A 27,779-nucleotide genomic window follows, 5' to 3' on the forward strand; every position below is an offset into this window, starting at 1 on the left:
AAAATGATCTCAAGTGGATCCTAGAGTGAGGAAGATGAAACCACAACCATGAGCAATCACACGCAGCCAGTGAAGGACACCTGAGGCTGACAGCTCTCTGTATCAGCTCACCACCAGCACCAGGATAAAACCACTGACCTTAGGACTTGGCAAGAGGGAGCACAACTACTGTAACTGCACTATTATTCTTTCTTTTTTGCAACATTAAGATCTGATGTAATAATAATTAGGCTCTCAAGATTTCAACTATTCCAACAAGAAATTCTTGACCTTTTCTTTAAGGTATGCTTCCATTTTTAGACATTTTGTGTTCACATGGCCACACCAGAGAGGCCTGTGCTCAATAATTCACACAGAAAAATATGTGCAGAGACACACAGAGAGAACGAAGCATCCAGCAGGTGCCAAGACTCTCAAAGCGTTCCCTGCTCACCAGCCACTAGCCCTGAAACAGCCCCAAGAAGCAAAGTTTCAGTACCCAAAGGCTCTTCCATGCACTTGGCATCTACCACACTGCGTACAAAGACGGGCACTAGGTCTTCTTTCCTTTAGAGCACAAATGTCCAACCCTTCCCTCTTCTTTCTCAAGTCACACTCAACTCACCTCCTCACCAGAGCTGGTCCCTCCTCACCAGAGCTATTCCTGTCAAATACAGCTCATGAAACAAGTTGGTAACGATACTGGAAAGCAACACATATGGTATGGCAAAAGGCATCAGGAAAAACAGACAGAAAGGAAAATACCTCATTGAGAAAACGCTCACTACCCAGAAAGGACCGGTGAAACTGAAACAGTTTATACCCTAATGTGATACAGAGTAACAGCCTTAAGTAAGCATCAATACATGCTTAAGTAATAAATTCTTAGAGATGAAATAGTATTTTGTGACACAGCTGTCATGTGGAGAACTTCCAGAGGAGAAACACTTAATGTCTCAGAGAAAAAACGTTGTAGTTTCTAGTTCATACACGTTTAAAGACATCAGTTTTCATTTAACTACCTGTCACTATCAAAAACTAAAACCACTCTTTGAACTGATAGTTTCTTTGTATTATTACTTTAGAGTGACAAGTAAAAATATATTCTCTCCTGCTAGTGTATATATATACATAATGTCATTCGGTCAGCATTCCATATGGTTAATACAGCTGCCTTCATAGGAAACTCTTCGGCACAAAAAAGTTCACAGATGGGGCATTGTCCACGACGATACGAATATAGGGAGAGAGGCGACTCTCCTATCAAATAACCACTAAAATATCCATCATTTTCATTTATTAGGCAAGCACATAAAACATGTAGATATCAGTGTCACAGCACGATCTATAGCACTAACGCCCAGTGAGAGATAAAAAATAATTAAGAAACCCACATATGAATCACTTCAATTGCACTAAGCAGCTATTTTTTAGCTGGAAATCGAGCTGCCTGCCCCTTCACGGACAAACACACGCACGGCCAGGCCGAGCCGGGCCTGGCGCGCCCCGCCTGCGATGAGGCCGCGAGCCCCGGCCGGGCCCGGCGCCTGACTCAGCGCCGTGTGGGCCGTGTCACGCCGCCGCGGGCGGCCCGGCGCGGGGGTCCCCGCGGCGAGACGGGGGAATGGGAGGGGGTTTCCCCGCATCCCTCACCTCTCCTCGCTCCGGTTCTTCTGCTTCTTGCCCATGGCGGCGGCACCGGCGCGCGCGACCCCTCAGCGCTGACCGCGCGCCGCCCCGCGCACCGCCCCGCGCATATGGCACCGCCGCGCGCCGCGCACGCGCCCGCCCCGCCCCCAGCCCCGCCCCGCCCGCGCCGCGGACCTCCGCGCGCCAGCGCCTCCTGCCGGCCGGAGGGGGAACGGGCCCGGCGCCGGCTGCTCTCGGGTGCTCCGGACAGCGACCGGCCGCGAGAAACCGGCTTTGTTCGCCTCACTTTGGACGTTGGGCAGCCTCCGGAAACGCCTAAGTGACGCCACGAATCTTGTAGCTTCCCCCTCGGTCCTCAGGCAGCCCTGCGAAATGGCTAACTGATACCCCCACTCTGCAGTTTCCCTCCAGCCTTCCTGCCTTTCCAGAGGCCCCAGGACGTCCTGGCAGGATTGTGGCCCGTTTGGCCATGAAACCTGACTGATAGTCAAAATAAACACGTTTGAAAAGTTTTACCTTGAGGCAAATGGGATAGCTAAGCCAAACTGGGGGAATGAAGAGGCTGAGGGGGAGCTTTTCATGGAGCAAGGCAGTAGTACAGTGACCAGGGAGTCATTTTGGTGCGGGACTTGCCCGGGACACGTCCCCCAGCCCTTCACGGGGCTCTGCCGGTCCGTCACCCCCAGCACCTCCCCGCCTACCTTGTAGGCGAAGTGTAACCAGCGTACGATCTCTCCTGAGGTGACTGGCCTTCGACCTAGCAGGGGGGCCTAGGAGGCAGCACTGAGTTTATGGCAGCGACCTAATGGAGCTCCCACCAGGCATTTAAAGTACGGTAATTCCTTCCCCGCTGCCAGATTTCCTCAGTGTACAATGCTTTCCCTCCCACTCCCCTCCAAGGTGCCCAGGGAGCAGATGCTGCGCTCTCTCACAGGAGCGCCGGAGCAGGAGGAGGTGGCCGATGTCCGCAGAGATAGCGAGGCAACAAGCACCGTGTATTGGGGCAGAGGGGCTTCAGGGGCGACCTCACCTTCTTGTGGCCACTTTCATCCGGAGCAAAGCAGGATGGAGCAGAAATAACAACTCTCACAGGCAGCACAGACATCATTTCATGTATTTATTTAATAGACTTTGAGAGCTACACGTGTTCTGTTGTTGTCATCACCCTGCCACCGTAACTCCTTTGGTCAACAGAGCAAGGCTCACTGTTCTCTACACCTTTCAGCCTCAGGATCCCCAGCGCCATACTGCTTCGCTCCCTAGCACTCTGACTTCTTACTTCCCTTTGCCTTTATACAGCTGTAGCTCCTTATCAGTCTCTCCCACCCATGCTCCCGGCCCACTGCAGATAAGGCCGAGTTTATCTTCCCACCGCACCTTCCCCGTCTTCGCACTTCGGTACCGAGGAGCCAGATTTCCAAGAAAGAAGAAAGCAGAACACGTGTGTTGCGTTTTGGGTTTTTCGGGGGATTGGTGGTTTGGGGATTTTTGTTGTTGTTGCTGCTGTTTGCTTTCTAAAAAAACCCACGCTTTAATATCCCATTATTTATATGAGCGGATCTTTCAGCGCACTTGCATAAGAAGCAAAGAGACGGCGAGCCGCAGCTGCCGGCACAGCCCGGTTCTCGGTAAGCCCGCCGGGGCTGCGCAGCCCCCGCAGCGTGACTTACCTCACGTCATTGCTCCGGGGCCGGGGCCCGGGCCCGGCCCCGCCGCTCTCGACCGCCACACGCCCGCCGGGACCTCATGCCCAACCCTGAGAAGGAATCCCCGACAGAGCAGCGGCGGGCGCCGCCACAGTCCAGAGCAGCCTACGGGAGAGGAAACTGCCTTAGAGGCGGGGGGCGTGTCCTGCCCCGCCTCTCGCGGCCAAGCCCTGCCCCACGCAAGCACGGCGGGATAGGGAACTGCAGGGCGCCAGCAGGCGGGTGCTGCTGGCGGAGGCGGGGACACCTCGGGGCGGAGCTGCGGCGGCGCGGAGGGTGGAACTCCCCCAGTCCGCGGCTCCCACCCGCAGATGCGGCCTACACACGTACACACACAGACACAGACACACAGATACACACAGACACACACGCGCACATACGCGTACGTACCCGGCACGGGGCGCACGCGCGCCAGCGGGGCGCCAGCCCGCGGCCAGTCAGCGCATCGGGACAGTTCCGCGGGTGCGCGCGCGGCCTCCCGCAGGGGCGCGTGCCCGCTTTGGCGGCCAATCAGCGCGTCGGGGGGAGTTCCACGCGCGCGCGGTGCGCCCTGCACTCACTCTCGCGATAGCGGCGGAGGGGCGCGGCCGGCGCGCGAGGAAGCGGAGGGTGAGCGGCGGGTGCCGGGAATAGGTTGGGGTCGGGGTCGCGGTTGCGGCCGCGGGCGGCGACACCGCCAGCACCGAGCCCGGGGCAGGGCGGGCGGCGCCCCGCCCCTGGCGAGTCCGTCCTGAGCCGGGTGCGTGCATTGTCTGTGGCGCTGTGTGTAGCCAGCCCGCGGAGGAAGGCGCGCGGCGCCTGCGCAGTGTCCGCGCCGTGAGCCGCCCCGCTCGTCCGGGACCCCGGCGCCGCTTCCCGGCCGAGCGGCGGAACCGCGGCCCCGCCGGCCGCGCCGAGGCTCCCGGCTCCGTAGGAAAAGCCTCTTGGCATGTGGGGTTCCGCGGCTTGGGAGCCGGGAGAGCGCTGAGCACCTCGAATGGTAGTGGGGACTGGCGGGGGTCGGTCCTGCTTTCCCTCCTGATTGCTTGGAGGAGCAGCCTCCCTTCGCCCCAGCTGAGCAGGGGCTCCCCGTGCCTGGAGACCTGCTGGCCTCTGATCTCCGCCGGCAAGGTTCACATTCCCTCTGGAAACATAAGGGAGTGTGGGGGGGCAAGCAGACTTTGTGGTTAGCAGCTTTGGGAAGAGGGAGGCAGAGCGAGTGCGGCGGTGACACGCGTGGCAGCGGGCCGGGCGCTGCTGGGGCTGCGCTGTGCCCGCACTGCTGCCCTCATCTGCGAGCTTCTCCCGTCCGTGCTTAAAATGTTTCTCTTGCCTGTGTATGCACGGTGTTCCCAGAACCAGTGACGCTAGCAGTTCGCCTGCTTTGAAATACAGCCAAGAATACCCTGGAACGCAAATTCGGCACCGCAGATCCGTGGTCAGCAGGTTGAGAGTCTCAGTAGGGTGACTGTGCACTGCCACTGTTTCAGAACTGTCAGACTGTTAATTTTCTGCAGTGTAAGTTTATTGGGGAGAACAGTCGATTGTGTTTTCACAATACTTCATGCACCCTGGTTAGTATTCTGTGTCTTTTGATGTGTTTGGGCAGGGAGAACTTTACAGAAAATTATTTTGGCTGTGTTTCTTCCACAGCAATTAGGTAGTGGCTTTTAAATCCTCTTGCTGGCTGCCATAGGCTGCTGTTTGCAATGGCAATTTTCTGGAACTAATTAAAGCAGTGTATTGGCCTAGAGCATTTGCTGTTGAGCACCTTGTCTTTCTTGTAGCTGAGGAGAGGAGTGTTAATTCAGATTTATATATGTTAATGTGCCTGAGGGGCCTAAAGTAATTGCATTTAAACTACTGGCACAAACTTACATACTGAGCGTTGCTTAGACTTGTTCTGAGGCATCCTTTACCTCCCCCCAGCAGCTTGGAGCTTTCCAACTGAATCTTCTTGTTTCAGAATATTTGTTAAAGTAGGTACATCTGGCTCAGGATGAGCATCATTTTGGAACTGCTGAATTTTTCTTCTTTATATTAACAAGCAGTTTTAGGTTCCTGTGCACTTTCAGTAGCTGCCTTTGGGGCCGAAATAACAGGACTTGATTTGTATCTTTGCCATCTGTGTTCATCATGAAAGTATTCTTCAAAGTGGGTTGCAATAAAGAAAAGAACTATCTGCTAACTACTCCTGTCTTCAGATAGCAGAGAACTTTGGTTTTTTGTGGTGTGAACTACAAGCAAAGAGAGATCAGAGTTTTAATTGTTTGTGTAAATTCCTTGTATGTTAATTCCTTGTATCACTGTTTCCACAGTTCTGAAGAGACCACTTTCCCTCTAAAGATGGCTGCTGATACCTCTGTTGATATCCTTCAAAAAGTTCTGGAGAATGAAATACTTCAGTCAGCCAAGGTTGTGGAAGAACATCTGGATGCTGAACTACAGAAGCTGGACCAAATGGATGAAGATGAATTGGAACACCTTAAACAGAGGAGGCTTGAGGCCCTAAAAAAGAGCCAGCAGCAGAAACAAGTAATTTCTGTAGTACAGACTCTTGATGTGTAGAGTGTAACAGAATTTTTGGAAATTGTTTATGTGAACTAAGTGTTTTGGGGTTGTTTGGTTGGTTTTGTGGATTTTTCCCTTTCTCTCCCTTCTGTGTTTATTAATTTTAAATTATCCAGGAAAGTAAGTGTCTGTCCATGTGTGCATGCTTTGTGTTCTTTAACAGGGGGAGAGAAGCACCTCTGTGATTGTCACAGTAAGGAAAGGATAAGGAGTTTCATACATAGATTTGAGTGTGTCCCTGTTTACTGAACATTGCTATCTGGAAGCATAAGTCCTGTAGGCAACCTAACCATAAGGCTTTAGGCTCCTTCTGAAGTGTCTTCCTTCTGAAGCTTCTGGATTATTACTTACAGCATATGATATGTGCCCTCCTGTTAAGGTATTTTGTAGAAGGGCGAAATGGGATTTTTCCTTGTTTCTAGGCTGGAATCACTTGTCACACTCCTTCTGAGCCAATGACTGCTCATTTCCTCTTACAAGAAAGAAATACTCCCTTGGGACCTGACACCTCATGTCAAATGAGGTCTTTATGCTCCCTCAGAGCTCTTTTCGAATAGTTTACACCATAATTTTGGTAACATATGGTGTGAGACCTGAATTATAAGTAAGGAAGCTGTAGGTTTCTCAGCTTATTCCATCTAAGCTAACCTAAACAAGAAATTTATTATGGTGGGGGAGAAGTGGCTTGGCTGAAAGGAGATCTTGGCTGTGATGGAGTCCTTAAAAGCTGATGGCAGACTTTGAAATGGGAATGCAGTGAAATGTCATGGCATGGCTGGGATGCTGGAGGACAGACAGTGCCAGCAGCTTTGGTCTGTAAAGACAGAAATAGAGAAAGTGGCACACTATTCACTTGTCTTCAGAAGTTCAGTTTATATTTGAGTCTAGTGTCTTCCTTTTTCAGAAGTCATAACACTTAGATGTCCTTGGATGTGAACATGTGATAGGTCTCATGCAGAAACTTCTTCATGTGTTTGGGCTTAAATCACTGTTCTCACACGCTTTCAAATGCAAATGTGCAGTAGGATACTGCTCAGTAAAAGGACTGTGCTGTCACACTATTCCAGAATAAATCTGTGGACAGGGGAATTAATGCATAATCACTGTTGAGGAATAACTGAGTTCTTGATTTGAATCATGATGACTTCTTCATATGCTCATACTTCCATGAATTTTTAATGTATACAATATTCAGGAGAGTCTTTGTTCTATCCTAATTTAGCTTACAGGATATCTTTGGTTCGCTTGGAAATGTTTTTTTTCTTTCACCTTTTTAAGACAAAACTGCAAGATTAAGAACAGTGATTCATCTAAATTTTTTCCCCCCATTGGAAAATTAAGGTTTTTGTCAAATTTTGTCATACTGCACTATTTCTAATCATGTAGATTAGCCTGTACTTGTTTAAATACACTGCAATTACTCTTTAGTAATGTAGAGGCTGTGAGTTTTTTCCTTTAAGTGTGTTTGTTGAAAATGTGGAAGATTAGCTCTTTGGAAACTGTGTTTGCACACTTAATCAGACAGTTATTGAAGTTACCGCTAAATTTTAGCTTGTGACACTCTGTTTCTCTATCAGTGTTATGACTGATGGTGCACATGTGTTTTCTGCATGATTTTCTGTGAGCCTGGTTCATGTTAAGATCCCTTCAGTGTATATTTGATAGGTAAACATCATTTGTTGCAGATGAGTTAGTAGGCTTTTTCTCTCACTGATTTTTTAAGAGTTTTTGTTGTATTCTTTGAACACTCTTGTCTTACTGAGAGGCTGCATTGCAGAATTTTATGTAGCTCTGTACAAGATTTGTATTTACAAATAAGTAAGGTGACCTTATCTGTGTATCTTTAAAACAAAACTAAAGGGGAGGAAGTAGTTAGTTTCTCCACTACCATATGAAATGGGTTTTCACTGCAGGCCTCCTCTTCCATTTTCTAAAAGCTGTAGAGTTTGTACCACAGATAGACTAACAACCTCCATACTAATTATTTGCTCTCATGTTTTTCAAGGAGTGGCTTTCAAAAGGACATGGAGAATACAGAGAAATCCCAAGCGAGAGAGACTTTTTCCAAGAAGTCAAAGAAAGTAAAAATGTGGTTTGCCATTTCTATAGAGATACAACATTCAGGTATAGTAACTAAGCTGTGTTGAAGAAACTTTTGTTTAAAGATGTCTACAAAAACAAATGTGTTTTTTGTTCTTTCAAATCTCAGTCATGAACAAGCATTTTAGAAGTATTCACATTGCTTCATTATAAATCTCAGTCACTTTTCAAGACATTTGATTTTTTTTTTTTATGTATTTTTCCACTTCAGGTAATCTGAACATGATTGGATAACAATTCATATTCTGCTACATAGTTGATTAGAACACAGATGTTTAACCTCTTTGACAGTATTTGAGCGAGTGCTGTGTTTCATTATTGATTTAGTTTGAGGCAGTTGGGTCTGTAAATGTAGACCATTCAAAAGCAGCTTTTCAAAAAGATGGCTTTGGTTACTCCAGATCTGGGTGGTTCTGGCAAACAGGAAAATATGCCCTAAATCTTGTCTAGACATCTTGAGAATTTAACCTTTTACTTTGAAAGGATCAGTTGCAGCTGCTTTCCCTTTGTGCCTGTGCCTTTGTGATTCTGTCACTTTTTTTAGAGTGTGAGACACCAAGATCTGAGACTATGTGGTGACTCAGAATAGGAACCCAAACTAAGATGTCCCACTTCCTTGGAAGAATTTTGGAAGTTCTGGGCTGTAGGCTGTTCCTCACTGGGTCTCTCAATGTGTTCTGTTAAAATGCAGTAAGAAAGTAGAGTAGTTTATTGAAGGAGGAGCCAGTTGTCCTGGTTTTGGTTCTTTGGGGTTTTTTTTCCCCCCAAAGGTGTTATGTTCTCCCTAGCTTATAGAATATAAACTGAAAAATCTTCCATGTGAGAAATTGAAAGAGGTTAAGGCTGGATTTTGCAGTGAGGTATCTGTGTCCTACATTTCCTACGTGTTTAAAGCAGTTGTGTTTGGCTAGTTTTTACTCAAGAGGGTGAAAGGCTATCACTGCAAATAAAGTAGCTTAGGACAGGTTTTGGTTCTTGTTTCTTGAATCAGCAAAGTGTGTAGGCTCAGACAGGAAAAAGAACTACTGAGAAAGTGCTTTGTAAAGTGTGTCATGCTGACAAACAGGTTGAAGCTCATGTGTTGGGTTTACCAAACACCTTATCAAGTTGCTTTCATCTTTGCCCAGTCCAGCTTTTTTGATCTGTTCAGCTCTCCTCTCAAGTTTAAGGACAGTCACATCACAGAGTTCATGCAGCTGAGCCAACCCACTTCAAGAAGGCTATCCAGAAAGCTGAGATTGCAGGTGATGAGTCCATGAATCTCGCTGGTCTGACAAGTATTTTGGGAGTTCACATCACTGCCCCATGGCTGAGAAACTGTAGTTGTATGCTCACTCCTATTCCATGGCAACAGAGAAGCCAAGTATTTTTGCCTTTAGCGCTATTGTGCAAAGCAGTCTGTGCAAATCACTTTTTTTTACTTACACTGAGTTACTGCATCTCAGCTGTGAAGGTAGTGACTGCAAAAATCCAGAACACTAACACATTGAGAGTACTTCTCTGAAGAAATCTTCTACAGAGAAATTTTTCCAGTTGACAGGCAGTGAAGCTAGAGCTGGAAGAATAGAAAGAACTGTCATCAGTAAGTGCAGGCCTCCAGAAATGAGGGTGAGGCTTCCAGGTGTACAGAAGGTAATTAGGAAGAAATTAGAGAAAGGGATGGTATAATTATACAGTAGAGGTGCTCCAAGCTGTTCCACTATTAGTCATTAAATCCAGCTACCTCTGAAACATAGTTTGTCTTGAAACTAAATTCTCTATTACAGAGGTAATGTCTATATTACCATGATAGAGCTAGTTCTTTACTGCTCCTTTCAAACTTCCTCTCAAATGCATATTCGTCAGCTTATTTATTCTAACACTTTATATATTTTGGGTTAATTTTTCCACAGGTGCCAAATAATGGACAAACATTTGACTGTATTGGCAAAAAAGCACATTGAGACAAAATTCTTGAAATTAAATGCTGAAAAATCTCCTTTCTTGTGCGAAAGACTGCGCATCAAAGTAATTCCCACTCTAGCACTAATAAAAGATGGGAAAACACAGGACTACGTCGTGGGCTTCACTGACCTTGGTAACACTGATGACTTCACTACAGAAACCTTAGAATGGAGATTAGGCTGTGCAGATGTAATTAATTACAGGTAATTAAGTCTTTTGTGATTCCTTTGTTTTCAGATTAAGTACAAAGAGAATGACCTTGCAGACAGGGGAATCTGAAAGGTTGTAATTTTATTATGTTGTATGCTAAAAAAGACATGTAAGAGATTAATATAGTTACTTAATCTGTGTGCTTCATCAAGGGAAAGAAGATAATCTCTTTGGCAAAGTATTGAGACATTGTAATGAGTGTTGAGGTGTCCTTTTTTTAGAGTAATAAAAATAAACCCAGTTCTTGTCATGAGGTGTATGGAGTAGCAGTGATGCTCTGATATGGCTTCAGTGTTGTGTATGTAATGTAACCCTATAGCATCTGGAGATGCTTCATGTCACAGTTGCAATGCAGTGAAGTCTGAGCATTTTTCATCCACTTCAGAGAAAACTCAGCAAGTCATCCTTAAACTGCATCTAAGTCAGTATTACATACATGAATGTACCTTTTTCTTCAACAAACTGTAGTGAAAATGGAAAATAATTCGAATAAGTGTAAATAAACTGAGTAACAGTACAATATAATCATCATAAGTACCTTGTTAAAGACTACAGAACAAAAGGCAGAAGAACATATCTGTCACCACAATTGCCTAACTTTACTGGAGAATTATTTACCAAAATTCTGCTTTCCTTTCCAGCGTGGTTCAAGTGTCATCTCTCGTTTTAGGTTAATTTTGCTGTATTGTTTTGAATGTTTTTAGTGCACTTTTAAAATTTAAATTTCATTACCTAATTTATTTAAATGTCTAATGAAGTAAAATTTTGGCAAGAAGTATTGTATCTTAAAGCCAAAGAAACTACTAGTCAATTTGGCTTAGTAGCTGTTGAACTTTGGGTGAAATGACTGAAACTTACAATTTTAAAACAACTGGTATTTCCCAGTTCAGTGAAAAGCAAAGCTTGGATGCAACAGCCTTTTATGGGAAAAATCCTTCACTGGAGTTGTATCAAGCACCGCTGAATTTGCTAAATGCTGATTCATTGGCTTATGGCATAATGTTACTTCTACTTGACTCTACTAGTACTGTGTATTTGTTCTTAGCTCCTTGTGGAGTGGGGAAATTTGTTCTTCGCTCCTTTTGGCAGACCCTGGCTTTGCAATGCAAGCCACATTTCCAAACTGTTCTGAAACAGTTCCCACTTCCCTCTCTCTGGAGTTCCTGAAAAGGGCATAGGGCCTCCTCAGAGCTTAGAAATAGTTCTTTTCCTTCAACCTGTGGGATGGTAAAAGGGTATACTTTATTTAGGGGAAAAACTGTTCAGATCAGATTATTTGCCCAAAATCAGGATTCAAGTGGTATGTTAACATATGTGATTAAGTTGCAATCTGTGAGCTGTATATTTAGGATTAATATCAGCAAAAGAGTATTAACATTTTGTAAAGAACTACAAATTTCTAAACACCCCTTTATAGCTAATTGCAGAAGGTTGCAACTGTCGTAATTGCTCGCTCACTCACTCACTTGGATGCAAACCCCTCACAGGTCATGTGAGCAAAAGCAGGGCACACCCTTTTCTGAGCAGCCAGAGGGGATTCCCCTCCTTGCACAACCCTGCTGGAAGAGAAGTAGGTGCTCCAGTTTCATGTGAAACCTGCTGCTTCCAACAGGGAACACAGGCCCATTCCCATGGATGCACATCCTGCTGAGAGAGCCCCTGCAGGATCATGGGGGCACTCTGAGGTGTGAGTTCCTGCAGGGAAGAGATAGCAGAGATAGCACAAGGTGCCTTCTGGCAAACCCCAGTTCTGACTCCAGAGTCCTTGTTAGCAACATTTTAGCTTCTTTTGTGCTGGTGCTTCCTCACCTGTTTTGAAAAGTCTCTCTGTGATTCCCTAATTACAGTTAATCTGACAGACTGTCGTCTTTAGCATGATGAGTTTGCAGGAAAAGCCTTTTCATTTTACAGCTCCATTTACAGGTGCTGTTTACTTTCACACTCCTGTTTTAACTCGAGTTATCCAGGCCATTTTGACCAGGATGTGCTATACTAGCAACACCACAGTGCTGCTTAGGGTACAAGTAGGCATTGTGTTCTCTTAAACTGTGTTTTTCTGTAGAAACAGGTCATTAGACATGATGCTTACTGTCTGGATGAATATGGCTTTAATCAACTTGTCTTACCCTTTTTCTGTAGTGGAAACTTGATGGATCCACCTTTTCAAAGTCAAAAGAAATATGGAACAAGCTTTACAAAGCTGGACAAGAAGACCATCAGAGGAAAGATATATGATTCAGATTCTGATGATGACTAGAAGAGCCGCTAAATATATTTGTAAATCATCTTTTGTTTATGCGTGGTACATTTCTAAGAATGTTTTTTATAAAGCTTACTGCTTTTCATTACATCTGCACATAATTCTCATTTTTCTATACAGTTTTATACAACTGAGTCACAGCAGGAAAAAGCTTAAGTATTTTTTTTCCTCTTTTGGAAGTCATTTGTAATTTGAAAATCTTAGTCCTTCTAACTAAATGACATGGCAAATGATGAACTTAAGCCCTTTGTCTTAAGTATAAGTTTATGAAATGTTTTGAAGTAACTTAGAAACTGCTGTATGAAGTCAGACCAAAGGTCCCTCTGGCCCAGGATCCGGTCTCAGTGGCTAAAAGGAGATGCACAAGGAAGAATGCAAACAGGGTGACCAGATAGCAATGCTTCCCCACAGTCTACTTTAAGTAATCTGGGGCTTGGGGAACACCGTATCTGAGAGCGTTTGCTGCTTAAAATAATAGAAGAAAAATCTCTTTAAATCCTCTTTTAGTCCTTTAAATCATAATATCTAGGCATCCACATCATGTGGCAAGGAGGTCACAGTTTAACTGTGCTGTGTGAGGAAGTACTTCCTATTGTTTTCATTGAATCTAACAAGTTTTTTTTTCTGTTTTTCATTATTAAAGGAGGTAACATCACTTCTAAAAAAGATTGTTCTTTATAAGTTCCTCTTCCAGTTGTCTTTTTATATTTATTATTACTTACATTATCAGTAAAGCACCACAAAAGTATTAGTAAAAAAATTGTGCATTTTAACAAATAATTGCTTTTCTTATGGTGCCATATCATGCCATTGAATAAATTAACTGCATTGCACTGTAAGTTGTAAAAACAGTCATAACTTCTGTGAATTCTGAAATAGATGGCCAAGAGAAATGCCCTTTTACCATCTACGAATGCTGCATGTCAGAGCTGATACAGCAGGCAATAGCACATAGCAACAAGCATATTGAAAACAGCCTTGTTCACGGGTTTGTATCATTCTGTGGTTGTGAATGTGTGGATTTTATAGCAGATGCTTTGTACAAGAGAGTAGAATAGAGAAAAGTATTTGGGAGAAACCTTGATCGTTAAGTTTAGATATAGTGCCGCATACTGTGTACTGTTCTTCAGTGATGGACAGAATTTTTGAGATCTTCCTTGGACACAATGTAAAATTCCTGGCTAGGAGAACCATTGATGGGTTTCTTTTTCATTTTCAGAAAAATTGTTTGCTTTGTGCTGAAGGATCCTTTTGAGGTGGTACTTTGAACCCAGTTGGTCCAAGTAGCAGTGAAGTGGGTCTAGCCAATCTTGCTGCCTTGTAGTAGAGAACACTTGTGATTGGGCCAGCCCAGCAATATATCTCTTTAAGTTTAAAAAATTATATTTTATTTCTGTTCATGTACATTGAAATAAAATTATTTTAATTCTAATGTTGACTACTGTATCCTTTCAAAGAAGATCTAGGTGTTGTGGAATAATTTCTCTATTAATCAAGTCCATCAGAAAGTTTGTTTGAGCCCTTTCTAGTTTTCTAACAGGTGATACACAGTTCTGTCCTAACATACAGGATCACTTGGAGAACACAATCAGCTTAAGACGTACACAGCTGCCCATTGATCTAGGAGAAGCATAAAGGAGACTTGCTTCACACTGATCACTTTTTTAATGCACAATGCTTTAGAAAATGCTCCTTTTTTTCCCCCTGCATCCAGTTGCATGAAATTCAGGAGACCAATGTTCCAGCAGTATTTTTACAAGTGTCTTAGCAGGAGTCATCACTGAGCCCTAATTGTGTTGAATAAGCTGTGGAAATATAAAATCACCTCTGATGTAGCTGCGTGCTGTGTGGAAACGCGTGGGCTTGCCAGGATTCCAGCACGGTGCGTTGGTGGAGGTTACTCAGTTCCACACGTGAATAGCCTCGTTACAAACTCAGTGCAAATCCTACTTGGAGTCTCTGCTTTCATGTCACTTTAAGCTGATGATTTTTTTTTTCTAGGTTAATCTTCCTGGGACCTCTTCCTCGATCAGGCTTGTAACATGACCACACATACTCTAGTGCTGATACAAGGAGTTTGCAGGAATGTGTGGTTTGGGTAGAATCAGGCTCAGGGAATGGGCTGGGTTGCAAGGGACCCTAGAGATCATCTAGTTCCACCCCCCCTGCCATGGACATGGGTAGCAAGGGAAGTTGAGACTGTCCATACTGTAAGTTTAGATTTATTTTGAAAGTAGTAATCTCACAGATTTTCTCTTCAAGTCTACTTTCATGGAAACTTTTCTTGTTTCTGTATATTCTGTCTTCAATGAACATTAAAACTTTTACTGAACAGTCCTCTTGGTTACACTTCCATCCTGCATATTACTTTGAGATGAACAATTCAAACCCAAAAATTTTATTTTTTGCTGAAACCTAGAAGTTCTTTAAGAAATGGGAAATTCATCTAGTCTGAGTAGTGAGGATCAAATTACTCTTCTGTGGTAGAGTTTAATGATTTTGCCATTCAGGTTAAGTGAATGAATTGTCCATGGTATAAGACTTGGGACAGCAAGCTAGAAGTGTCATGATACAGAGAACACCATCTCAAATAAATGTGAGCTGTACAGACTTGAAAAGCAGAAAGATAACTTTGTCAACAGCAATCTAGTGACCATATGGCTGATTGATGAGATGCTAATGATTCGCAATATGCAGAAGAAATGCAAGTTTTATGTGATTAATTTCTTACCACAGATGGATGAGGTATGTCAGGACATGACTGACTAAAGTTCCTGAGCCTAGACCAATCACAAGATGGTGCCTGGTTTGCCATGAAAGGTTGTTAGACAACAAAGATGAGAAATGTTCAGGTATAGCTTGGGAAGTGATGGGGCTTATGCCTGAACTCGGCATATAATTTTAATAATGATTAGTGCTTAAGTCTGTGCCTGATGCTTGGTATGAAATAATAAAAGAGAGCACAAACGCAAAAATAATAACCAAACAAGATCTCAGTTGTTCAGCTCTTGATGCTGAACTTTGTGGACACGACTGGACACTCCTTGATCACTGACTGATCCTGGCTTTTTCTCTGTTGCTAGAATTCTACCCCCAAGTGAAGTGCTGAGCTGAGCTTTGGGATCTGAGAGTGTGAAGAAGTCTGGTCCAAGAAAGAGGCAGGATGAGAAACAAATTCTGGAGAGAGCATCAACTGAGTAGCTGCTCTCAGACCCCATTAGTAGGCTGGATTACCTGCAAGTGTCACAGGGGTAGAGGGAGGCCAATTCAAAAGATGAATTGATGTTGTCAAGTCCTATGTTACAAGTAATCCCCTTTTTTTCTATCCCCCATCTAGAAATACTAAAATGAAGGCTTTTCTACAGAAATTTCTATAAAAATTTGGGCTTTGACCAGTACAGTTTCTAAGACAAGCCCTTTGTCTTCCCCATAAGGGTAAAGCTGGTGTTCTCAACCCAGTGTGAGGGATGTTGTCACTTCATCTCTCATATATACACAAACAAGCACTAGGTGCTGAAGAAATAACATGGCTTTTGTACTCATTGCATATACAATAGCTGTGTAACCCACTTTTTGAAAGGAAAATTCTGTCAGGAGTGGCTGATCTGTCTCTTTAGAAGAGCTGCCTGTGACAGTTTGAGAGTGAGAGTTATGATCTGGAGCTGAAGAAAAGCCTCTAAGAATCAGAAGGTGAGGGTACTTGATGCTACAGTAGTCTGCTTGAGAACTCCTCTGAGGAGTATGTTGTTCCTGAGCCACATTTAAAGGATAGAGATAGCTTCCACCACATTTGACACAAAAAAGGTTTACTCTGATCTTTTGTTCTTGGATCATGCTTGGGAGCCTTCAGCATTCAGCCAGTCCAATATGATTGTGGTGATCCAGACATTTTGGTCTGCCAGTTGCTCCTTGTTCCCTGTCCCTCTGCAGAGCACTGTTCCTGTATCATATGCTACAGAAGGGAACTTATGTTCATCTACTACTTCATCAATTATTGATTATGTACATCACCTACTTCATCAATTTAAGGTAACACATCACACTGGCTAAAGCAGTACTTAACACCCCAGAGCACCACCCAAAAATACCTTGTTCAGATTTTGTTAATTAATTTTAAGTGCATCTAAGCTGAGAAATACTGGGTGCTTGTTGATGGAAAGGAAGTAGTTAAGAAAACTTACTTTTAGACAGCCCATAAGGTGTATATTCTAAAGCTACTTTTTTGGGTTTTGATTAATTGTTACAGCCATGGCTTGAGCTGCCTAAACTAAGCCAGCCCTGGTGTAGTAGCCAAGTAGCTGTGTCAGCTCAGTGTTGAATCTGTGTTAACATAATTTGCATTTTGGAACACAGCCTGTTCAAGCATCACCCACCTGGTGGTATGACTTCAACATGTGACTCTTATAAAAAAGGTTTAAAAATTAACTTACCTTCTTTGCAAACCATGCAATATCCAATAATGATTGGCTTTTCCCAAGATTACATTGTATGAAAATCAGATGATTGATACACAGAACAACATTAATTACCTTCCAGATCTACTTCCTCCTTGCTAATTATTTCTTTTGTTATTGCACCACCCTGGAAAAAGCCTGAAATGGTTTCCTGTTTGTTTTCTAGAATGTTAACAGTCTTCAATGCTTTGTATGATTAATTCCAGGCACACAGAAATGTCCTTAATAGTTATCATCAAAACACAGAATAGTTTGGGTTGGAAGGGACCTAAAACATCACTTAGTTCCAAGCCCAATGGGTAGGGACATCTTCCATGACACCAGGGTTGCTCAAGCCCCTATACAGTGTGGCCTTCAACACTTCCAGGGATGGGGCACCCACAGCTTCTCTGGGCAACCTGTTTCAGTGTCTCACACAAAGACTTTCTTCCTTGTATCAAACCCAAACCTACCCTCTGTCAGTTTGAAGCCATTCCCCCTTGTCCTATCACTACATGCCCTTGTACAAAGTGCCTCCTTGTACAAACTCTCTTGTTTGGCCCCTCTAGGTAGTGGAATGTGCTATAAGGTCTCTCCAGAGTCTTTTCTTTTCCAGGCTGAACAATCCTAATCCTAGCTTCTCTTCACAGGAGAGGTGCTCCAGCCCTCTGATCACCTTGGTGACTGTCCTCTGGACTTGCTCCAGCAGCTGCCCATCCTCCTTACTTTGGGAGCCCAGATCCTATGAGACTGTAGTGGAGGGACAGAGTCCCCTCCCTCAGCCTGCTGGCCACAGCTGACTTTGCTGCAGCCCAGACACAGTTGCCTTTCTGGTCTGTGAGTGGACATGGCTGGGTCATGTTGTTCTTGTCAACCAACAACCCCAAGTCCTTCTCAGGGCTGCTCTCAATCCATTCATCTCCCTGCCTATATTTGTGCTTGGGATTGCACCCATGTGCAGGACCCTAACTTAGCTCAAACTTCAAATTACTTGCTTTAGATGATCTGTGTTTAAGATGGGATGTGAACAAGCTCTCATAGGATCAAATCCAGTGATATTTTTGCTAGGACACCTTTCCTACTGTAAAATTTAAAACTTCATTTTAGAGAACAGAAGGAAAACACTTGTTTCCCTCCCTCATAAACACTTCTGGTCTTAGATACTTTATGTGAAGGCCAGAGAGATGCAGAGGGGGATGTTACTGCAATGCTCATCTGCATTCCTCAGAAAGGCAAGGTAAAGGAAAAGATTGGGACACTCAGCACTTGTTCACTTCTGAATAGTGTGAAAACTGACCCCCTGATGTCTTACAAGTTTGAAGACTTTTGAAGATGTGTAAATGTGGTGCTTAGGGATGTGGTTTAGTGGTGGAATTGGCAGTGCTGTGTTAATGGCTGGACTCGATGATCTTAGAAGTGTTTTCCAACCTAAATGATTCTATGATTACTTCCAGGTATACTAGATGTTAGAAAGAAGAACTATGGAAATGTAACTATTAAATTGGGTGTGTCCCTTTAAAAGCTGGGAAGGACAACTGTAGAGGATTTGTCTGAGATGATGCTACAGATGCATCTTTAACTGGTCAGCTAGTGGTAGGTATCCACCCTACGTCAGCATGATGGGCAGCTTCCCTATAAAGCAGTTACAAAGTCTGAGAATACCTGGTGCTACCTGTAATTACATCCCAGATAAAAGGAACAACCTGGGAAATTCATCTGCCTGTCGATGTTATGAAACAGCTGAAACTCACAATGGAGACAATAATTAATGTGAGTATCATTCCAAGTAATTTTAGATGGTATTCTCATCACCCAGTGACATGTGATGCTAAAACCTGCAACCTGAAGGAGAACAACATGTGCAGCATGTAGTCCTTTCCAAACTGATGCTCCATTTTGATCAGTTCTCCATCAAGCAGAATGTAAAAAACTTCCCTTGGCATGAGGGGGGAAAAATATAAAGTGAAAATCTGTGAGTAGGAAAGAAATGTTGGTACTGAACCGTGGTGTGCTTTAGATCTCAGGAGTGGTCCCTTCTAGTTTATGTAAGACAAGTGGAAAATACTATTGTATCAGGTAACATTTTTTGCCCACTCTGCTCTCCCTTTACCTGAATGTAACCAACAGTGTCATTGACAAATCACAGAGAAAGTGTGTCTGTGGTCACTGACTGCAGCTTAATGCCAGGATGCCCATGAATACCAGGAACCTTTCCTGCTTCCTAAATTTAAGAAGATGCAGATACTATTTGCTAAGTGAACTCCTCCTCTTTCCTTGACTTTCCATCCCTTCCCTCCCAGTCTCACACTGTGCTGACCAAACCCAGCACAAGGAGAATAGGTATTGACACTACGCCTGATGAAAATTTCCAAATTAAATCTATCATTAAAATGAAAATATGTGCTGTACTAGTGACAGATGCAGCCCACTCTCATTAAGTGGCTCACCTACACTCAATGCTCTGTGTTTACACAGCCCCACAAAGAGCTTTTAGCAGAAGATGGTGTTTTCTAACACCATGCAGCTTTCATGACGTGGTAGTGCCTTGAACAAATGCACTAGCTGAGAGCCCTGCCCCATTCAGTGTATATGAGCATGTTTCCATAGAGGCTGCTTGCTTTTGGCTTTTCCTCTAAAAGGCAGTTGGAAAAATTTGTGTGGATAAAGAGGGTTTGAGTGAGAAAAAGTCCATAACACTGCTGGAAAAGTATCCTCTTATTTGGGCATACAGTGGAATTTGTATGAATACAAGGAATCTGTCCCAGGGATCTAAGAGCTTATAGCAGCACAGATAAAAACTTGCATTTAAAACATAATATCCACGACTCAATGAGTATATAAGGAGCAATGCAATGCAGAATAGGCATTAAGAATTCATGTGACTACTGTGAAATGTAGAAAAATGTGATTACATGGTAACAAATGAAAGAGAAAAATATATAGCAAAGTATTTCAATTTAAAAAACCAGTATTTCAATTTAAAAAACCACAGTATTTCAATTCAAAACTTTATCTTAAGGACCATCAGCAAGTGGACAACATATTAGGAAATAAATCTTACCTAGATTATAGGCTACTTCTCAAAGAAGGTCCCAAGTCATCAGCATGAACACAGGCTCAGTGACAGAGGAACTAACTAACTAACTAACTAACTAACTAACTAACATGATGCTGTTTTTATAAAGGATACCTAGATGTTAATACTAAATTGTTATAATCTATTTGAGAGAATACATCTCTTTCTAATACAAAATTATTGTCTTGTTCTGTAGAGGATAAATTAATGTGAGAGGATAAACCCCTACTGGGTTTGCTGCTATCAAGCTGTGCACTATGAGCTTTTCCCAGATAATTTCTTCTTGTTGTCCTTCCCTCAAGCATTTCATCAGTAGCGATTGCCTTTGAAAGGACTAAAGCACACTGTACATGTGATGTTTCTATTTTCTAAGTGTTAGACCATGACAACACCACAAAGACGTGCACCTTACATTATGTCAAACTTTTCCTTCTGCTGTTCAAAATGTAAAACCCCAGTAAAAGGATTACGGGATAGTCTAGTCTGAAATACCACAGAAGATATCAGGTTTGAGCACGAAGAATGATTGCCTAGCTTTGTTGTAATCTTTGGGAAGGTTTCAGTAGGAGTTCTATATTTAGGACTCACCTTAACCCTTATACCAGACCTCCTGTAACAATGCCTGGTTTTGAACATATTCATTAGTAACTGGCCAAAACAGCATTTCCTACCTGCCACATCAGCCCCAAAAGAGTAATGGGAATTGATGGATTCGTGATGCATCAAATAATGAAGAGAAAGCCACCAGAAGAAAATCTTGGCCTTCCTAACCTCCCTGCATGCTGGGCAGACTCCAGGGAAGAGAAAAATGCAGCAAACGGAACAGGACTGAAGGGCACTGGCCTCCCAGACTCTTTCCTTCTCCAAGTGACTCAGATGTTTTAGATATGTGAAAAGTGTCTTGGCTGCAAAGTGCAAGTGTTTCAGAGCCCCTCTGTGTCCCCACTAACAACAGTTGCTGAGATCAGTTTCTTCCTCCTAATTTTTGCTGCAACCTCCTGCCTCCCCTCATCTTAAACTCAGACCCTGTCTCTGCTCTCAAAGTAGTCAAGTGTCCATCCTGAATTAGGTTTGTTGTAAACAATGAAGCAGTGGGAGGATTTTCCTTAATTGTCCTTGTTAAAATTCATATGGTACTTAATTAAAGTATGATACTTAATTAAGTATGATACTTAATTAAAAGCTTGCCTATCTGAAACCATTGAGGAAACAAGACAAAAACAATCCTTCCAGAAATATGTCCAGATGCAAAGCAAGGAGAGGACTACACAGGGATCTGGTTTTTGCCTGACCTCTGCCACTGATTCACTTCAATAATTTCTGCAAGTCATTTACTGTGCATCAATGTGCTTATTGATGGAGGAAAAACAATGTTTATTTCCTTTCACAGAGTTGTCCTGAGTCTGACTAACCACCCTTTGTGCAAATCTTTGGATGAAAGAAATCATTGGAGTTCTAAGCTCTTAATATATGTTACTTAGTGTACTTTAAAACCGTCATCACACTAGGTAGGAATTAACATTCCAAAGCCCATAGGGTGGATACCTTTTCCTATATATATATAAAAGTCATCAAGGGACCTGCCTCAAAGGAAGGACAACTGAATACAGGTGAGTCTGAATTCACTTACAGAATATTTATTTAGAACCAGACACCTTGATTTATTTTGATTTAGCATTTTGCCAATATTGTGATTGCTATGGTGTTTCTATATAAGGCCTGTGAGGTTTTTGTGATGGGAGTGGAGTGAAAAAGTTCCTGCAGGTGAAAACAGCTACATCCTGTAGCTTTCAATAGGGACACAAATGGATTTGCCATTGAATTCATAGGTGTTGGGTCAAGCTGTATTGATCTGGGCTTGTGAATACTTAGCCTTAGTGTTAGAGCTCAAACAGTTACTGATCTGGCCATGGGCATTGCTGGCCTGAAAAAGTTTAGTCAGGACAAGAGAATCTTTCCAATGATGCTGGTGGATTATTTGTGGATTTGCATACATATAATCTGGTTTGCAGTAGAAATGCAGTCTAGAGAAATGGTCACATGCTATTAAAACTGATAATGTTTTAATGTTTGTAACTGTGTATGTAACAGTAACAATGTAACTGATAATCCTAAACAGGATTAGTGTTAATTGCCTACAAGATTTGTGGTGTATTTTGTGTTTGCAATCTTCCAGGGGAAGAAAACCCAAGCATTTGTAAACCACAAATCTGCTCAGTTTAAATGTGTTCATCAGCAAGGCAAATACAGTCAATTGTTTTGCATTTGATAGTTATCATCTGATGATATTTTGGAATTTTACTAATAGGCACAACATACACATTTATTAGTAAAATGGTTGTCTGCCAGTATCACACAGAGAGGTATTATTTCACCAGATAAACGTTGGAGTTGCCTTGCATGCTCTCAGCAGAGTATTAAGGGTCACAGTCCTTGATTTTTGATAACAAGTTTTTCCAAGAGCCAAGGAAAAATCCTTTTTGAACAGGGAGGCAGGGGTTGTGTGCACTTTATAGCACATTAGACCTCAAACACCTATAAAATTAAAGCAAAGTTAGTGGATGTGCTCATCATAAAGACACACCATGGGCTTTCAGGAGGGGCCATGTGAGCAAGCAATGACAACTGACAGGGGCTAAAAAAGGCCCTGCTAGTCCAGGCTACCTCCCTGGTCCCAGCTTTCCTAAGGGGAGAAAATTCCTCTGCTTCCCAACCTCTCTTCAGCTAAGGCCATCTCTGTCTGGTGCCTCAGGGTAGAAGCTTTTAGCATGCCAACTTTGCTAGAGTGCTGCTGAAAATCTGCAGTAATTTCTTCATGTTTTGCAACACACTGTGTTTCCAGGTCACCTGGGACAGCTGAGGAGAGCCATCACCATGATCCCTGCACTGCTGTTGCTGGGTCTTTCAGCCCTTGTTGGTAAGACAGGTTTGGGTTGCTGTCAAAAGCAGACGGAATTGTTTGCAGAAGGACCTTGGAGAGGATGTGTGCAGTAGGCCTGGGGCCCCTTTCCTGCATGGCTCTGTAAGATCTGGTGTGGCTGAAGGTGCTCAGCTGCTGTATGAGGCTGGTTGCTGCCCACATGTGCCTTTTAAATCAGCTCATCTGGAGGATGAGACTGAAACCAAGGGAATCACAGCCATGTCTCCTCTTCGTTTTCTCAGCTAACTTTATCCAATCTCTCTGCCTTCTTAGAAATGGTCTCACAAAAGTGATCTGTTTGATAGAGGCTATTTGTTCCTCAGTTACTAGGGAAATAGGGTAATTTTCCCAGACTGAGGCAAGCATTCTCCTGAATTAATTCCTCACCAAGTTATCGAGGGACGCAGCAGACAATCCCAGCCAGGGTGCTCAGTGACCACCAGCCTTCATCTGAGTGGTTCCAAACACTGAGGGGCGTTGAACCCATTTTCAGAGGGCATGGGAACTGCCCTCTGAAATAAATGCAGAGACGCTGGTTCTCCTCTCCCACACCACCCTTTAGACCTAACAGGGCAGGTGCATATTCATCTAAACAGTCGTTAGATCCATTTGCTTCAATATTCAATTAGAAAAGAACCAATTTCTGTTCTCTACCTTTCTTTGATAACATTACCGATGGAGACCAGTAGCAACCACAGAAGCAGGGCCAACACAAGGGGATGTGGATTGCAGGTCTGGACGCTCTCATGCTTGACTTGAACAATACTGCTCTGAGATCTTGTGTGTTCAAACACTTCTGTTTTCATATTTCATATTTCAGCTCCATCCCTGAGTTACAGTTGCTATGGCGATATAAGTGCTCTTCAAGCCCCCACGATCTCCTGTACACCTGTAAGAGCCTCTGACTGTGGTATGTATCATTCACTGCTTGATTTGTCAGCTTGTTTGTACCTGATAGAGAGATGCCTTACCTCCTGCCATTGCCAAATTAAATGTGGTGCAGCTATTCAAACAGCAAAAAGAGAGAAAGCAACACTTCCTCTCCCAAAAGAGCAGGTGAGGCCTCCAGACCTGATGGGAAGTGGAAGGACAAACTTCATGTCCCATAGTCAGGATCTTTGGCCTTAAAGCAAAAGGAAATAGTACCACCTCTTTTCAGTTAAAACAGCCTCTTCATCAGCCAGGACTTTAGCATCAGCCTCCTCACTAAGCCCCAGGGCTTGTCTGCTCCCAGGGTAGGATACACAGAGCCAGGTCCTGAGTGCCAGCATATTGGCTGAGCTGGCCAGTGCTTCACATTTCTCTCTTTCTTGCCTGGTGTTACTGCCTGGTGTGAGCACACAGCTGACTGTGTCACATTCCTACTGCTGATATCTCCATGTTCCTTGGATGTAGGTTTTTCCAGGGCAGACACCTGACTGCAGGCGTTCAAGCATAGATCTGAACCTGCTTGCTTGTTTCCAAACTGTTCCAAATTTGCTTTAAAAAAGCCCCCACTCTCTAGAAATAGAACATAGCTATTACTGCAGTGTGGACAATCTGTAGTAACATACCCCTCAATTTTTTCAAATCCATTTTGAAACTTCACTTCTCTGACTCCAGAGGTACTGGAATGATACCAATATAGCCGGACGGAATGTGCCTGGGCTTGTATGGCCCTTGCTGCTTGACCAAAAGGCAGCAGCTGTGATGATTTCACCTCAGAGACACCTTTGGCTAGCTGGATGCTGCAGCTGGGTGCTTAGAGACAAGTCCAGGCTTGCAGGAGCTCAGGTTTACCTTGGCAGAGAAGCTTTAAGGCGAGGATGAAGGAAAGGAGTTAGTTCTGATGGATGGTTTCTATCCAGAGCTTTATTCAGGCCTCTGAATGCAATAACAGCTCCAACAGGACTCTGAACTGTGTGGCTGCTGTTCCTTTTAACCCTGGGGAGAGGGGGAGGGAAGGGGCACGAGGGACCACCAACCAGGTAGGGGGGGAAGTCTCAGGAGACAAATGACACCTGGATGGCCCAGTGTCTCTCCAGGGCTGAAAGGCATCTTTTGAACTCTGCCAATCATTCGACGCCCTTCTGGAATGCCAGGACTGACAGACAGTGCTCAGCAGGGGTCAGGGTGTGGAAAGGAGAGATGATTGACACACCTGGCAGGGAATTATCAGGGAGGAACCTGGGGGATCTGAGGCAAACCATGACATCACACTGCAACACAGAGGTGCAGTAGAAGAAGAGGACCATGCATTCCACCTCCTAAGAAGCCTCCCTGTTCTCCTGGTCATCCTTGGGTAGTGGAACAGCAGCTCCCTGGCCATGGTCAGAGCCAATAGACCTGTGCTTGTTCCTCAAATCCTACTGCCCAACTTGATGTAGATGTGATATCTTAAACCCTTGAGTACTCCTTTGACACACGTGCTCAAGGGGAAGCGAGGGGTTTGGACAGGGGTGTGTGTAACTCTGCCTTTTCCTACACAGCAGGATATGCCATGATACGGAGGACGGCTGAGGCAGACCTGCCACGCCTGAGGAGATACGAGATCCCAATTAAGAGAGTAGCCAGCAACCTCTGCTTGGACCCAGCGCTCATCGGTGCCATCATGTCCCAGGAGAGCCGTGTGGGCCTGCTCCTGGACAACGGCTGGGACCGGGCACGGCAGAAGTACGGCCTGATGCAGGTACTCCAGGGTGACAAGCGTGAGAAATAGCAATGTAGTGCACACCCCAGGGCTTTATCTTAGCAAATCACCGTTCTGTGTTTGAAAGAGCACTTTATTGCAACCCCTCTGTATCCAAGGCTTTCCTGAATAAGGTCACTTCAATGAGGCAAAGCCTGGGAGTGCAACGAAGAGGGGGAGGCATTCAGAGCGAAACTGATTTTCTTGTTTGTCTTTCCTAGATCAGCAGGCAGCAAGTGCAACCTTCTGTGACGTGGGATAGTGAAGAACACATAAATCAGTGCTCAAATATCCTGGTTCTTTCCATTAATGAAGTACGGGCAAGACATCCTACCTGGTCCTGGGACCGACAGCTGAGAGGTACGGAATGAGCTTTGTACTAGGGAGGAACAGACTGACTGATGGGAGTGCTGTGTGCTTTTTGGTGTCACTTTTAAGGGAAAAAGAGCATCAATCTGGCAGATTTTACAGGATCTCTTACCAAAAAAAAAAAAAACCAAACCAAACCAAACCAAAAAAACCCCAAAAAAACCCCCCAAAAAAACCCCACAAAAAACCCCAAACAAACAAAAGAAACCCCCAAAGCCCCAAAATAACAACCAGAACCAGCGTTTTCTAGTTTAACAGTAGCAGTACCAGACCAGCAGACTGGCAATGAGAAATGGCTGTTAGATGGATAAATAAGATAGAAAGCAACTAAAAAAAAGTGACTGGAGAATGCAGAAACTGAGGCATCACAACACAACAGAATTATTGTAGCAACCTGTTGTGTCCAGGAAGATTGCATTCAGGTTTCCTTGTAGTCTGTGCTGAGTGCTGGTTTGTTCACCCTATGCTATTTCTTTCTCTCCCTTCCTTGCTCTGCTACTGCCCTTCCTTTGCTCTGATTACACCCTTTTCTGGTAACTGTTCCATTTCCATCTGCATTTGGAGAGAGTCATGGGCTCCTTCACTATAGCAAGAAAGATTTTACAAAATCAGTCACTTTTCAAAAATAATGCACATTTGGCACTTTGCCAAGCAGTTCCTGTTTGGTGAGATGCATGGTGTTTTTTGCTACAAATTTTTGCTCTTTAATCTCTATCTCTTACTTAAAGGCCCATAACAACTTCTTAACTCTTTCCAGGGGGAATCTGCACCTACCATGCAAAAATGGGCAACGTCCAGGTCTACGAGGCAGACCCATGCAGCAATGACTACAACTATGTCAACAGCGTGATTAGGAGAGCCCAGTACTTTAAGAGAAATGGGTTCTAGGTCTTAAACCCACCCCACCACGGAGCCTCCCCTCTGCAGACTGACCCAGCAGTGATGTAGTAACCCACTACAGCCCAGTGCTGTAGTACCCAGAGCAGTTCCTCAGGTCTCCTGGCAGAACCGATGCTGGTGGCATTGCCAATGCCACCTTGCTCACTCCAGCAAATCCCAGCCCCCTGCTCACTGATGGGCAAGCTCAGCACTGACTTCCAGGAGATCCCCAGGGATGAGATCCCACAAGCTCAGGGCCTTTGAAAGACAGATGGGGACACACCAGCAATGTTTAAATTTTGAGTGAGGAAGGTGACTCTTCCTGTTCAAAGTTGCACCCCAGGGCTGTTTGTGCATCTCCCAGACATGGACACAAACAGCTCTCCCTGGGCATCAGCTGTGCTCTTCCCATTTGCATCCACCCTCTTTCCTCTCCATGGCCAATGCAGGGCATGAATACCCTGTGTTCCTTGCCTTGGTGCTGCTGGCTAAGGAGCAATGAAGAGACTTAGTGGTCTCTGCAGTAGCTGAGTGTTGCTGTAGCCAGCCTTCAGGGGAACAATACTAAATATGCTTTGCTTGGTCTCCTAAGTCCATGGCCATGGTGCAGCTGGGGACCTCATCAGGGCATCTGTATGGAAAATACCACAAATGCCAGAACAGGCAAAATGCCTTTCCATCAGTGAGCAGCCCTTGGAGCAAGAGTCAGCCCCATACGTACCCACTCTGGGAGCCGTATCACAGCAATAGTTTTGGTAAAAAACCCACAACCTTTCCTGTTTTAACTTTGGCACATATATGCTGAGTTTCCTCCAAATTTAAAAGCATTTCAGCATCTGTCCCTGTGCTAGAAATCCCAGTTTCTAATAGAAGTGAATGAGCTCTGGTCTGTTTGAAAGTGGATGGGTCTCTTGGTGCCAATTTATTAATTAGATAACAATAATGAGAATAAGATAGAAATAAAGATAAATGTTAAATCCCAATGTTTATTTTTTTCAGTTTCATGGGACTCAGTGGGTAGCTGTAAAGCTATTT

At 44.0% G+C, this 27,779-nt stretch overlaps 4 protein-coding genes across 19 annotated transcripts in view; 2 read left to right on the plus strand and 2 right to left on the minus strand.

The window, feature by feature from the left end:
• Positions 1-3,293, minus strand: part of EIF5B (eukaryotic translation initiation factor 5B) — a 37,609-nt gene extending 34,316 nt beyond the window's left edge. For 6 of the 7 annotated variants that reach the window (XM_077173421.1, XM_077173422.1, XM_077173423.1 and 3 more), the window contains exon 1: positions 1,633-1,783. In XM_077173421.1, coding sequence (XP_077029536.1) covers positions 1,633-1,667 — 35 coding nt within the window. In that variant the 5' untranslated portion in view covers positions 1,668-1,783. Of the gene's footprint in view, positions 1-1,632; positions 1,784-2,659 lie in introns of those variants that run through there. The other variant, XM_077173420.1, reaches the window with a different exon arrangement.
• LOC143693435 (uncharacterized) lies at positions 2,734-5,226 on the minus strand. Its single transcript, XM_077174661.1, has 4 exons — positions 5,197-5,226; positions 3,726-4,814; positions 3,300-3,440; positions 2,734-3,143 (listed from the first exon to the last, which is right to left on the minus strand). Exons 1-2 carry the CDS (start codon positions 5,224-5,226, stop codon positions 3,846-3,848), a joined length of 999 nt encoding a protein of 332 aa, XP_077030776.1. The 3' UTR covers positions 2,734-3,143; positions 3,300-3,440; positions 3,726-3,845.
• TXNDC9 (thioredoxin domain containing 9) lies at positions 3,810-13,831 on the plus strand. Of its 6 annotated transcripts, none has more exons than XM_054627836.2 (6): positions 3,840-3,944; positions 4,671-4,888; positions 5,633-5,849; positions 7,891-8,009; positions 9,878-10,132; positions 12,279-13,831. In XM_054627836.2, exons 3-6 carry the CDS (start codon positions 5,661-5,663, stop codon positions 12,394-12,396), a joined length of 681 nt encoding a protein of 226 aa, XP_054483811.2. In that variant the 5' UTR covers positions 3,840-3,944; positions 4,671-4,888; positions 5,633-5,660; the 3' UTR covers positions 12,397-13,831. The 6 variants fall into 6 exon arrangements, with proteins under 6 accessions (XP_054483814.2, XP_054483811.2, XP_054483815.2 ...); XM_054627837.2 differs by lacking the exon at positions 3,840-3,944 and adding an exon at positions 3,969-4,074; XM_054627839.2 differs by lacking the exon at positions 4,671-4,888 and having other exon boundaries at positions 3,810-3,944.
• Positions 13,832-13,929: 98 nt separating this feature from the next.
• On the plus strand, positions 13,930-27,727 carry LOC129117268 (lysozyme g-like). 5 transcript variants are annotated; one of them, XM_077173433.1, is made up of 7 exons: positions 13,930-16,428; positions 17,483-21,518; positions 22,751-22,825; positions 23,649-23,738; positions 25,297-25,496; positions 25,718-25,856; positions 26,623-27,727. In XM_077173433.1, exons 3-7 carry the CDS (start codon positions 22,783-22,785, stop codon positions 26,751-26,753), a joined length of 603 nt encoding a protein of 200 aa, XP_077029548.1. In that variant the 5' UTR covers positions 13,930-16,428; positions 17,483-21,518; positions 22,751-22,782; the 3' UTR covers positions 26,754-27,727. The 5 variants fall into 5 exon arrangements, with proteins under 5 accessions (XP_077029548.1, XP_077029552.1, XP_077029549.1 ...); XM_077173437.1 differs by having other exon boundaries at positions 25,300-25,496; XM_077173434.1 differs by having other exon boundaries at positions 17,483-18,602.
• Positions 27,728-27,779: the final 52 nt, after the last annotated feature.

This window comes from Agelaius phoeniceus, chromosome 2 (genome assembly GCF_051311805.1).
Source record: "Agelaius phoeniceus isolate bAgePho1 chromosome 2, bAgePho1.hap1, whole genome shotgun sequence".
Classification (NCBI taxonomy): domain Eukaryota; kingdom Metazoa; phylum Chordata; class Aves; order Passeriformes; family Icteridae; genus Agelaius; species Agelaius phoeniceus.

Bases quoted from the DNA above. Each gene is read 5' to 3' on its own strand.
- LOC143693435 (XM_077174661.1), bottom strand. From the start codon at position 5,226: ATGCCTCAGAACAAGTCTAAGCAACGCTCA. The intron at 4,815-5,196 runs GTATGTAAGTTT...GAAAATTAACAG, and splicing joins ACAAGTCTAAGCAACGCTCA to TCTGACAGTTCTGAAACAGT.
- TXNDC9 (XM_054627839.2), top strand. From the start codon at position 5,661: ATGGCTGCTGATACCTCTGTTGATATCCTTCAAAAAGTTCTGGAGAAT. The intron at 5,850-7,890 runs GTAATTTCTGTA...ATGTTTTTCAAG, and splicing joins AGAGCCAGCAGCAGAAACAA to GAGTGGCTTTCAAAAGGACA. The intron at 8,010-9,877 runs GTATAGTAACTA...ATTTTTCCACAG, and splicing joins TATAGAGATACAACATTCAG to GTGCCAAATAATGGACAAAC.
- LOC129117268 (XM_077173433.1), top strand. From the start codon at position 22,783: ATGATCCCTGCACTGCTGTTGCTGGGTCTTTCAGCCCTTGTTG. The intron at 22,826-23,648 runs GTAAGACAGGTT...TTCATATTTCAG, and splicing joins GGGTCTTTCAGCCCTTGTTG to CTCCATCCCTGAGTTACAGT. The intron at 25,497-25,717 runs GTACTCCAGGGT...TGTCTTTCCTAG, and splicing joins AGAAGTACGGCCTGATGCAG to ATCAGCAGGCAGCAAGTGCA.